Source organism: Coniophora puteana, assembly GCF_000271625.1.
Source record: "Coniophora puteana RWD-64-598 SS2 unplaced genomic scaffold CONPUscaffold_18, whole genome shotgun sequence".
In the NCBI taxonomy this organism is placed as follows: domain Eukaryota; kingdom Fungi; phylum Basidiomycota; class Agaricomycetes; order Boletales; family Coniophoraceae; genus Coniophora; species Coniophora puteana.
In genome coordinates this window covers 830,551-841,365 of record NW_006913070.1, presented here as the reverse complement: position 1 = coordinate 841,365, position 10,815 = coordinate 830,551, and the positions used below count along the sequence as shown (strand labels likewise).

At 50.4% G+C, this 10,815-nt stretch overlaps 4 protein-coding genes across 4 annotated transcripts; 1 reads left to right on the top strand and 3 right to left on the bottom strand.

The window, feature by feature from the left end:
- Positions 1-1,606: 1,606 nt before the first annotated feature.
- CONPUDRAFT_77765 (uncharacterized protein) lies at positions 1,607-3,129 on the top strand (the record flags this gene model as incomplete). The annotated part of the gene is made up of 8 exons (XM_007776841.1): positions 1,607-1,673; positions 1,720-1,871; positions 1,929-2,168; positions 2,411-2,440; positions 2,520-2,527; positions 2,778-2,811; positions 2,871-2,885; positions 2,935-3,129. The coding sequence occupies 8 exons, from the start codon at positions 1,607-1,609 to the stop codon at positions 3,127-3,129; spliced, it is 741 nt and encodes a 246-aa protein (XP_007775031.1).
- Positions 3,130-3,634: 505 nt separating this feature from the next.
- Positions 3,635-4,525, bottom strand: CONPUDRAFT_159743 (uncharacterized protein; the record flags this gene model as incomplete). Its single annotated transcript, XM_007776840.1, has 5 exons — positions 3,635-3,739; positions 3,791-3,948; positions 4,015-4,188; positions 4,241-4,328; positions 4,379-4,525. 5 exons carry the CDS (start codon positions 4,523-4,525, stop codon positions 3,635-3,637), a joined length of 672 nt encoding a protein of 223 aa, XP_007775030.1.
- Positions 4,526-5,728: 1,203 nt separating this feature from the next.
- On the bottom strand, positions 5,729-8,199 carry CONPUDRAFT_159742 (cytochrome P450; the record flags this gene model as incomplete). The annotated part of the gene is made up of 13 exons (XM_007776839.1): positions 5,729-5,778; positions 5,835-5,911; positions 5,970-6,151; positions 6,219-6,330; positions 6,391-6,572; positions 6,648-6,859; positions 6,918-7,031; positions 7,088-7,207; positions 7,271-7,350; positions 7,421-7,451; positions 7,507-7,633; positions 7,714-7,988; positions 8,145-8,199. The coding sequence occupies 13 exons, from the start codon at positions 8,197-8,199 to the stop codon at positions 5,729-5,731; spliced, it is 1,617 nt and encodes a 538-aa protein (XP_007775029.1).
- A 637-nt stretch (positions 8,200-8,836) lies between these two features.
- CONPUDRAFT_112921 (uncharacterized protein) lies at positions 8,837-10,072 on the bottom strand. Its single transcript, XM_007776838.1, has 8 exons — positions 9,983-10,072; positions 9,784-9,898; positions 9,684-9,717; positions 9,533-9,621; positions 9,438-9,468; positions 9,298-9,377; positions 9,121-9,241; positions 8,837-9,065 (listed from the first exon to the last, which is right to left on the bottom strand). The coding sequence occupies exons 1-8, from the start codon at positions 10,006-10,008 to the stop codon at positions 8,968-8,970; spliced, it is 594 nt and encodes a 197-aa protein (XP_007775028.1). The 5' UTR covers positions 10,009-10,072; the 3' UTR covers positions 8,837-8,967.
- Positions 10,073-10,815: the final 743 nt, after the last annotated feature.

Sequence of the window (10,815 nt, the reverse complement as noted above, 5' to 3'; positions counted from 1 at the left end):
CCTCGCTCTGTCGACAAGCTCCTTGACCCAAAGTACCATCGTTGCTAGCAACTCCTGGCCTCTCGCGGATCGCTAGTCTGCGATATAGACCTGGGTGAGTAGAAGGGAAAGACATTGCTGATGTGTTGTGTTATCCGCCGCACCTGCATTGCCCACCTACTATTTTATAAGACAGAGTGTACATGCCGGCGCAAAAGCTGAGCGAGGCGATGCACGGGCCCGTGCTGATTTGCCATGCTGCAAGACCACATGTTTCGGGTAGTTTTAGGCTTTTTTGGATTTTTTTTACATATGAGCACACGAGTGTGTCCGTAATGAGGGGGGATTTTGGATGAGCCATCGAAGAGCGGCTGAGTTAATAACAGTATTAGTGTTGGGACCGGTCTTCGGTTGTTGGATGGTCTTTGACGATTGTAACTCCGCCTGCAGTTACACATGCGACCCTAACCCTAAGGTACACTTTTCTTATCGTAACGTGTGAGTCTTAGTAGCTGGCGGTAGGCTGGCGGCACCAGCCTGAGTAGGCTCGTTCCGCCGTTACAGTGGGCGCTTGCCTTCGTTATGTTCAAACACCTCAATGGACTATCAACATAATGTTCATGTCCACACCGGGCAGTTTCGGTAAACACTTGTTTTTGAGTAAACCGTAAGGAGCACGTCACAGACTTAGAGAGTACCTAGTGACGTGTTGATACAACCGACATAGCAGATCGCTACGGCTGAAGTAGCACTCTGATATCAGTAGGTACCTTCGATTTGAGACGCAATGGGTCTCCCACAGAACATGATGCAACACTTGAAATCCGAAAGCTGAAAATTGCCGCCTTGTGCGGCGTTGTTATGTGAGTATATCCGATGGCCATGAAAAACCGATGCTGACCCATGCAACTAATACCAAACAAAAATGAGTGGCGCTTCGGCCTCATTGTAGCGCCGCGTAAGCATAAAATTACCGCAGAGGTGGATTCACCACGTTTAACCTTGGGTTTGGGGCCTTGACTTCATCTTAGCGGACTCAAAGGTTGAAACTTCGGGCGAGAAAACTCATGTCATGCCCCAAACAACCATATCTCGAGAGGTCAGCGTTGTATCTCGACCTATCAGCGCTATCAATAGGTGCTAGGGATGCTGTCACTATCAAATACTGCTTGCATTCTTGATCAAACTTGTGACTTGCTGTAAAGATGGGGTCGGCGACCTGATAAAAGCTAGTGAATGCATCGATATTTGAGGGGGCGGCGCAACCATCATCTATCCACCGGACAGGTTATCAGGATCAGACTCGGGGCATTTACACCGGACCGAACCTCCATTGTAGCATGATAATACACCACACCTGCTTTATACAATATGCCAATTTATGTATTTGACCGTCTCTTGGCTGATGTACAAGCTCTCAGATTGAAGAATCCGGTCAACTTCAGCAACCTCTAGATGGTAGTGTGGTGCAATGAATGCCCGGTTGAGCGAGAGTCACGGGCGTCTTTGTGATTCCATCATCAGGGGACACAGGTACGGTTTGACGATACAGCATAGCTCGTATAGCTCAGGATATTAATAGTCGGCTGTTCCTTATAATACTTTCGTCGCGCGCATTTTTGCCTCAATGTGGTCCCTCGCGAGCAGTCTTTTTGCCCCCTTCTGGTTCGTCTTTCCGGAGATCATACTCTATGGTGAGCCGTATTTCTGCTACTCCGTCAATGTTCTTCATATGAATAGGCACTCGAAAATCTACAGGAGCCTTTGCTGTGTTACTTGCTTTAGACATCTACATAGTTATGACTCGACGGAAGCAAGCCAACGGCTCGTCCACTAAGGCTAACGTGGCTGTTCTTGCTGTTGGTGCCCTGATGTTTATGATGGCAACATTGGTAAGCCCATTCATTCTGTGGGCGGCAGAGTTCATCGACTAACTTGCATGCCTTTAGCACATCTGCGCATCTCTGTACAATTCCTACTTTTACAACCTTCTGAACTCTGTTGAGCTTATTTATGCGAGCGTTCAAAATCAGCTGTCACAGAGCACACGAGAATGTTTGGATCAAAATCAGAGCTCATTGCCCTTGTCAGTGCATGTCATTGTCACTACCGAATTCAAAATTACGGCTTCGCAAGAAGTTCAGATGGTTGCGTTCGTCGTGCAGCTATGGCTGGGGGATGGGTTCATGGTATGTTTTCTGGGCTGATTAAATGATACGCGAGTCAGTGATCATTTTTTGTTGTCGAAACACAGCTATACAGGCTCTGGAAAGTTTGGAATAATGACAAACGGGTTGCCATACCTGTCTCCGTGGGGTTCCTCGCAAATATTGGTGAGCACTTCTCAGAAAGAAAAGCCTAATCCTTATCAAACCCATCAAACTTTACTCAGCGATGGGAATTGTCTTTTTATACACATATGGCATTCAAGTTCTTGGATCTGAAGGGAGTGCGCCCCAGAGTCAGTGGAGCTTTATGGATAGCATGATGGTGCCCACGAGCATATCTGTTTATGCCATGAGCTTTGTCGTCCACCTTAGCTGCACAGGTAATTGAAAATGAACTAAACCACGTTTACCGGAACGACACATTCTGACGACATGGCCCCTCACAGTACTGATTTCCGCGAGGATCCTCTATCTCTATCGTCACGTACGCCGACACGTCCACGGTAGCCGTCGCACGAATCCCATGGCTGTTGCAATTACTCTACTTGAGTCTGGCGCAATTTACTCAACAGCAATGCTCATTCTTCTTGTAACGTTCTATGAAGCCGAGATTGGACATTTCGATCGCAGTGACGAGCTTTACTACCCCATCGTCATGAACGCGGTGAGTTGTCTGCTATTTTGCTAGCGCAAAATCACTATAACAGAACTTGGTTTACGCAGATTGTTCCTATAATTGTATGTATTCGGGTGGGCTCAGGATAGAGTATACTCATTATTTTCGTAGGGAATCGCGTTTTCGCTGATTGTCATTCGAATGGGCCTGGGTGTCACCACGGAGATGCACCTTCAGACGTCAGGGGCCGGGCGGACTATCCCGAGGAGTGCAGGGCACAGCTGGACCGGTACAAACTCGATTATGCTATTTGCGCCGGGCCCGTCGACCAACACTGAAGACCCGGAGTCAAAGACGACATTTTGAGTAGGAGTGGCAGTAATGGGCATGTGCATCTGAGCGGACAGAACAATGCTGGTTTATCTATAATTTATCTCTTTGTCAAAATGAAATAGCATATACATGAAGGCGATACCCCTGATAATGAAGTGCTGAGCTAGTATGCTAGTAATACGAGAATCCGGAGCAGTCCATGGACGTTGTCGAAGAGTGAAATATCCATTAGCCTAAGTAGCATCACTTCATATAGTCTGACTGACTTAACCCCCTGTTTACGCAGCTGGGAGTTTTAGAGATTTCGGTGGATAATCAAAGATATATGTTCGCTGTATACAAATCGATGTGGTATAACTGAGAACCTCGCTGTCCACTCGTGAGCGCAGCATAAATGAACTCGGAATCTCACTGCCACAAGCTCTTAATGTTTACCCTAATAGCCTTCATCATGTTCACGACACCCCGACCGAGCACCAAGGAAATAATTATACCAACATCCCATACATGGCATCAAATCCATTGAATTTAAAGTTCGTCAATTCTTGGTCAAATCAAGATCAGCAATAGCGTCCGAGTCCACTGCACTTGACCATGCAATTCCCTTGGAAACGCGCAATATGACAAGAAACACGGAGATTATCTCGATTCTACATTAGGACATGTACAAAAGCTTAAATGAAGAAAGACTCACCTGACACTCGCCGTATATGACCGCTACAAGGAATGTAAAGGGGCTGGAGAGGAGCCATAGGACCAGAAAGGTGAGGGACACGGTGGCGTAGAGCGCACATGACTCGATGAGCATGGCACTAACGGTGGTGTACTGAATCTGGCTTTGAATGGAAGAACCTGCGATTACGGGACAAATTCAAGGTAAGCAAAGAATACCGGGACCTTCAGACCGCGGAGGCATACCCATCATGTTCGAGAAATACTTCTTAACAGAGTACAGGCGTCCGACAATCAAGGCAGTGCAAATAATGTTCAGTGATGCCGAGATGCAGAGTGCGACCCGTGCGAGTACGATAGGCGTATGGTGACCGAACTCCGTAGGAGTGGAGAAGGTAACGGTAGAAGACACCCCAATGGCTAAGATAGTGAGTATCAACACGAGAAGAGTCTATCGAAGGCCGTAACTCACCCAAGTCGGCGGCATATAACAGCCAACACACGACGCGTACGAAGTAGCATAGAAAGGCCTCCCGGTACACCACACAGCAGCGCCAAACCTGGATTCAACAGTGTTATAGGAGTGTATGGAAAGTAAATGATCACTCACCACCAAAACATCTGACAAAAGCCCTATCACAGCAAACGCAGTGTTCGCTATCCCATACGCCCTTATACTAGACTTCTCCGTGTGTGGGTCGGATATACCAGTCGGATTCAACGCGTCATGGGAGATGACGAACTGGAGGCAAACCATGAACGTTGTACCGAGGCAAAGCATCACGATCACGTAAATGGTGTAGAAACATGCATGCCGACGTAAGACGGAGTGTGAAGAACGTGTGCTGGAGGACAGCGCAGCATATGGCTGCTTCAAGAGGTTCAATATGCACCAGGCGCCGATTACGAGCACGACGACATAGAATGCCACATTGACTACCGGAGCGACAGTGAGGACGATATTCCGTTGTAGGTCGCTATTGTATGTGACATACGAGTCGTGGTAGAAGTGACATGCAAAAGGAAAGGAGAGAATCATTCGCGTCATGACCCAGAGGTAGAAGAAGACTAGATAAACGCGCTGAGCCCATGCATGGTGAAAGCAACCCACGGGAAAATAGTATTGCGTGGAGTGATTTACTTAATGACATGGTGCTTAGTCTTACGAGAATGGATCAGCCGAGGCAACCAGAAGATAGCGGGAATGACCTTGAAAGTCCGAGGTGTTGCGTCGGAGAAGTTCTCCGGATCTCATGAGGTGATTCGGGAGCCGGTTCGCCAAGCCGTGGGACTTAGATATGGCGGTATGACAGCCGTGCACGCAGCATCGATGAGCACGAATTATTCAGATCCAGAGATGATGAAACTGAAACAGTTTGAATGGGACTTGAAAGAAGATTTCCTACGACAAGCGCAATCGGTGTCTTGGTTGCCCTGGACTTGTCCCAGGTGTCGCGAGCCCTTGAATGAGCCCTGCCAGAGATGTGTCGGCCCCCGCTGTGTGCCATTCATAGGTACAGATGACTGAAGGACGCTGATTGACAGATTGTTGGGATGGCAATCACCCGTTCCAAACAGAAGGACCACAACTCAATACCAGTGCTGATCTCAATGTGGATGACGGTCCGTAGCATGGTTTAGCGCCCAAGCTAAGGCGACCGCGACCGCGACCGCGACGGATTGGCAGTTATGATGAAGGTAAAGTTGACTCGATTGAGTGAGACAGACTAGGATCTGTCCATGTGGGCGAGTACGCTATCAATACGAACAAAGAGCACAGTCACGCACATGTGCGCGTGGACTCCAGCGCTGTACAGGGCTGATAGAAGCAGGACACTAAAGGGGATATTCAATGAACCCACAGAGAACAAATTATACAAGCTTTAAGGTGAGATGAAGCAGAGATGCGTCGTAGCTGAGATGAGTTTCGAGATGTCACAATATTAATCACTTCTGAACGCTAGACCCTCAAGACCTTGCGAACGCGCAACGGCATGTGATCAGCGGGTTCTGCGAGACAAACATCATAAGAGCCACCTCCATACAGAAAAGCGCAACCAACTCACTCGTCGTTACCCCCGTCGTAGGCTTGGGCACCTGGTCCGGAGAAAGCCTATCAAACTCATACCGAGTGATGATCATCCTGAGAATACCATACACCCGTGTCAGCTCCATTTGCACAATCATCATATAGGACTCACGCAAGGACGGCCTTCATCTCCATAATCGACATCAGCCTCCCGATGCACGCGTGCGGACCGGCGGTGAAGCTGAGCAAGGAGAATGTTGAATTATAGTTGTCGGGCAGGTTAAACCACCGCTCAGGGTTGAAGGACTCGGCGTCAGGGCCCCAATGTTCTTTCCAGGTGTTGAAGACGAGAATCTGACGCATGATCGTTGAGTATAGGTCATGAGGAAGGGGACAGGGAGCGAAGAATGGAGGTACTCACAGGGATGTAGAGAATGGTATCTTTGGGAACAAACACGCCATCGAGGTATACGTCTCTGCCTGCTTTGCGTACTGTTGCGGGAACAGGTGCCCATAGTCGAAGGCTCTCCATCCTACCAGAGAACCATATTCTCGTGAGCGTTTCTTCGGAGTAAGGACGGGCAACAACGTACATGACGGCATCCAAAAAAGGTGAATCTTTCAACTGCCTGAAATCCGGCCTTGGGCTCTCCTTCACGAGTGCCTGCAGCTCAGCGCGGAGCTTACTCTGCGACTTGTGATCGTTCGCGAGCTCCCAGAGCGTCCACGCCAGACAGCTTGCCGTAGTCTCATGTCCCGCAAGCAGAAACGTCAGCTACATCCCACGCCGTCGTAATGCCATTTTTGTAAGCTCCCAAACCCAAGGCAAAACAAAGTGAGGGAAACGCACAACGTGCTCAGCCATCATTGCATCGCTGAAGTACGCTCCAATGTCTTTCCCATCTGGGTTCTCGGACATACGCGCCTGCAGCATGACTGAGATGAGGTCCTTTTGCCGCGTCGTGCCAGTCTCAGACAGCGAAGTTGAGACTTCGGCGATGCGTTCCTGCAGAATGGCGCGCGAGCAGGCTTTCACGCGATTCATAGAATCGATGGTAACGCCTACAGAGTCTTCAAGGCAAGGTCAGGGCAGATGTAAAAGAGATGGGATTATACACACAGGTAGCGCGGAACCGCTTGAAGAAGTTGCGTAGCCTCCAAGCCGTGCGTGACTGGAAGAAGGTGGGCATGCCTGGTATGGTGAGTGCGAGGAAAAGGTTGGCCAGATTCTCGCCTGTGGATGTACGTTCAGTCTCAGTGTGTCTCCGTTTTGTGGTAGGGTATACGCACCTGACTGCAAGTCCAAAAGTTCTTCATACGCGACCGCAAGCGGATCTTCGTTGTTATGGATGGTATTTGCGTCATACCCAAACGCGGTTTTGCAGATGATGTCCAGGGTGACCTTGTTCACTGCGTCGCGTCGCTTAGCTTCAAGAAGCGCATTCACCCGGAAAAGCAAAGCGAAAAACGTACGTCTGGCATAGACGGGAAGAACTTTGCCTTCTTCAGGATTTGACTCCGCGTCAATCTCGGCGTCGAGGACCTTCATGAAGCTGAAATATCACCAATCAGTACTCGCAATTCGAGCGTCTGCTTGGCATCAGCTGGATATAGGAAACGTACTCTTCAATGATATCATAGTACATGTCGGTCTCTGAGCACATTTATGTTAGATACTCGTGTTCGGTGCTGGAGTACAGAGTACGCACGAGCAGACAGGTTGGCAATAGAGAATGCAGGGTTCATGGCTTTCCGCATCTGCTTGTGGTCGGCACCGTCCGCTGCAAAAAGGCCATATCCCGCGCATATACCCATCATATGTCTGAAGAAATCGGGCTACAGCATCCCGTATGACGTTCAATGAGATACATAGAGAAACTCGAGGTAAAGATCGAGCACGAAGAACCGCAACTCACCCTCGGAAAGTCCACCGCATCAGTAACCAGGATCCTCTTCAGCGGCTCCGGGTTAATGAACACAAGGCGCTCGATGCCAAATGGCCCCACGGCGCGTATGACGGGGCCGTACTTGTTCAGCCACCTTCGCTGGGGCACGCCAGCTGCCTCCTTGAGGATCGTCGGGAAGTGGCCCGAGATGGGGTTGCCGAGGGGCGGGCCAGGGACTTTGCGCAGGGGCGAGAGGAAGTAGGGCCAGAGGACGAGGCGGTAGGCGATGCGGTAGGTGACGTAGACTGTGCATTACATTGAGTCGGCAAGACGGCGAGTCGTGAGCGTCAAATGGAAGAACGTGTTCGAGGCGGAGAGCATGGGCAAAGACGTGGCAGGGTCAGTGCAAGGAAAGAGAAAAGGTTGAATGGAAACATGTCAAGGGCCAAGAGTCAACTCACAGAAGAGCGCAAGAGCGAGCCGCTTTGGGCTGAGCAGCTTCAAGTCGAAAGGCATGGGAACCCGCCGGGTATGTACGATCGTCCTCACGAACTGTCAAAAGTCGAAATGACACGAGGCGTGACTTTGAATGCGTGGCCTTGGGATTCTTGGCTTCTTGGGACGGGCGTCAAGTTGGCGTCAAGGAAGTAAAAAAGCGACGAGACGTACTCTGAATCGAGTGGAGCGAGTTTAGAGTTGCTTGCCATACGACACGCATGTGCTTGCAGCTGTTCAGCGCCATCGGTCCCGAGTCGCATTTTCCCCAATGACGACCGATCTCCATATCGTCACTAGGTTCCTGACTAAGTTATCAGTGCGGAGCCTATTGCTTCAAGGTTGGTTGACACCTGCCACACTCCATGTCGATCGCCGAGGGTACAAAGTTGTAATGTGTCCTCCCGAGTCAATAGAGCGCCTCCATAGCACGAGTGCCATGCGAAACAGCCTGCTGGGGCGGGAAGTAGATGCGATAGAAACGTCTGGATGTCAGAGCATGGTTGTACGAGGTCCGCAAAACGCGCATGGAAGTTACCGACGCTCTGATGCGAGCGGCGGCGCATCACTGACCGATCGCATAAAAACTTCTCACCGTGCACATGAACAATCTCCTCGGTGCCAAATGACGATACACTTTCGGGCGCGCGAAGGAACGGTCAAGGAAAGCTCTATGTGGTGTACTCTAACGTACTGATGGGACTTGAAGGTATTAAGAGTCCATGGATGTGCGAGTAACGTATGCGTTATGTACTGTCTATTATTCATTCTGCGGGACCAGGTATTTGCTTATTCAACCTTCTCCTTGACCGCCTCCGTGACGTCCTCGATCTTGTTCTCGATCGCGAGGTTTTGTTGCCTTGCATTAGTGGCGCTTAGATAAGTGTCTGCAGGGGAAAGGTCAGGATAAGCGCGGGAGTAAACTTGCGTAGAGACACCCACTCCAAAACAAGCTGACGACGCTGACAACCACGAAGCGCAGGTGAGGGGGAACGATGGCGAAGTTAATTATCTGAGTTGGAATAAAGACGCCCCAGTTACGAAGGAGCGTGGGGACATATGCCTAACCAAAAGCTCGTTGTTGGAAGACTGATCACCAGATAACAAGTAAATACGCACCGAGCTAATCCGCTCCTGTGCGCCTGAAATGCCCTTGCCCTCCATGATACTCATAGAGCCAAAGAAAAAGGCCACAGCCCCTGTATTTACGTGTTGTCAACTTCCTGCGGATACAGGAGAAGAGACCTAAAGAGACATACCCGGCGTGAGCAAGAATTGGTCAAGCCATACCTATATGAATGATCTGTCGTGAGATATCCTGTTTGAAAACCAAAGTTTTGACAGAGGTACTTACACGGTAGACGACCGCTTTCGTAGGGCTAGAGAACTGGATGCGGTTCAATACCTGGAACCACTTCGTGATGGCCGGTCCAAACAGTGCACCTGGCGGTACATCCGTGTGAGACTTGTTCGTGGACTCCGTGACGCTGATACAGAGGACTTACCACCATAAAACGTGAGCCTAGCGGTACGAGCGAACTACACTCACAACACCACGCGTTAGCATGACCGCGTGTTCAGCACGTAGTGGTGGAAGATACGCACATCGTGGTTCTTCCCCCGCTTCTCGATGGCCTGCTGAGCAATGATGTCGCCCGTACCAAACAGAACAGCAGCGGTCGCGCACTGGGCAGTGTACGGACGGCGAATCAAGGACGCGCTGTAGGCGAGTGTGACGACGCCAGAGTGGGGCCCAAAGTCAAATCAGCATCTCAACATTGACAGGTGTGATGACAACACGCACTTGAACATTCTCAAAAGGGATGCCATTACTGCTCAGGCACGAAATGGAGGAGGTGGATGGCAAGGGGGTGAAAAATGCGGGGAAGGAAGGGGGAGGGGGAGAACGAGGATATGACCGTCCTGCAAGCGAGTTTGTCGTCGCTTGCGGGGCGCTTGGCAGCCGCCGCATACGTCCGCGGGCGGAGCTTCAACCCCACGATTTGCTCCATCTTGAACTGACGCGGTTACGGCACCTCCTCATTCGACGGAGACACGTCCGTTGGCGCTCTCACCTTGCTGCGACCGCGCTCACACTCGCAATCCCGACAACATCTGAAACGCGATACACGGTTACTCTACGCGCGTACTGCATCATGTGTTGACAACGTACATGCGGGGAGACTAGTCAAAGTTTGCCTGCGCCTCGCGCCCGCTATCCATCTTCCCCAGGCTTTCACTCAACCATCCGTTCGCACTAGCCACCTTGATGTTGATACAAACGGCGCTTCCATTCACAGGCGATTTCGCGCGCATACATCCACCGGAACAGCGCCTGCTGAGTACTAGTGCTTGGTTCTTGGGCGGATCAGTCAAATCTTGTGCCTGTCTGGCTCACGGCCAGGCCGCCTAAAGCTAATCAACGGAAGTATACATCTGTTATGCACTGAGACGCTCACATTCACAGAGACGTGGGTTGAGCCAAGTATTAGTGACGACGAGAGTAGTGGTTACGTGCTCACTGCTCGGATCGACGACGAGTAGATATGCTACGTACATCCTCAGCGATTTCCCTCACGCATCAAGCCGTTTCATCAAGGACATTCAACGGTACCCCACCAGGTATGTCGCTAATGT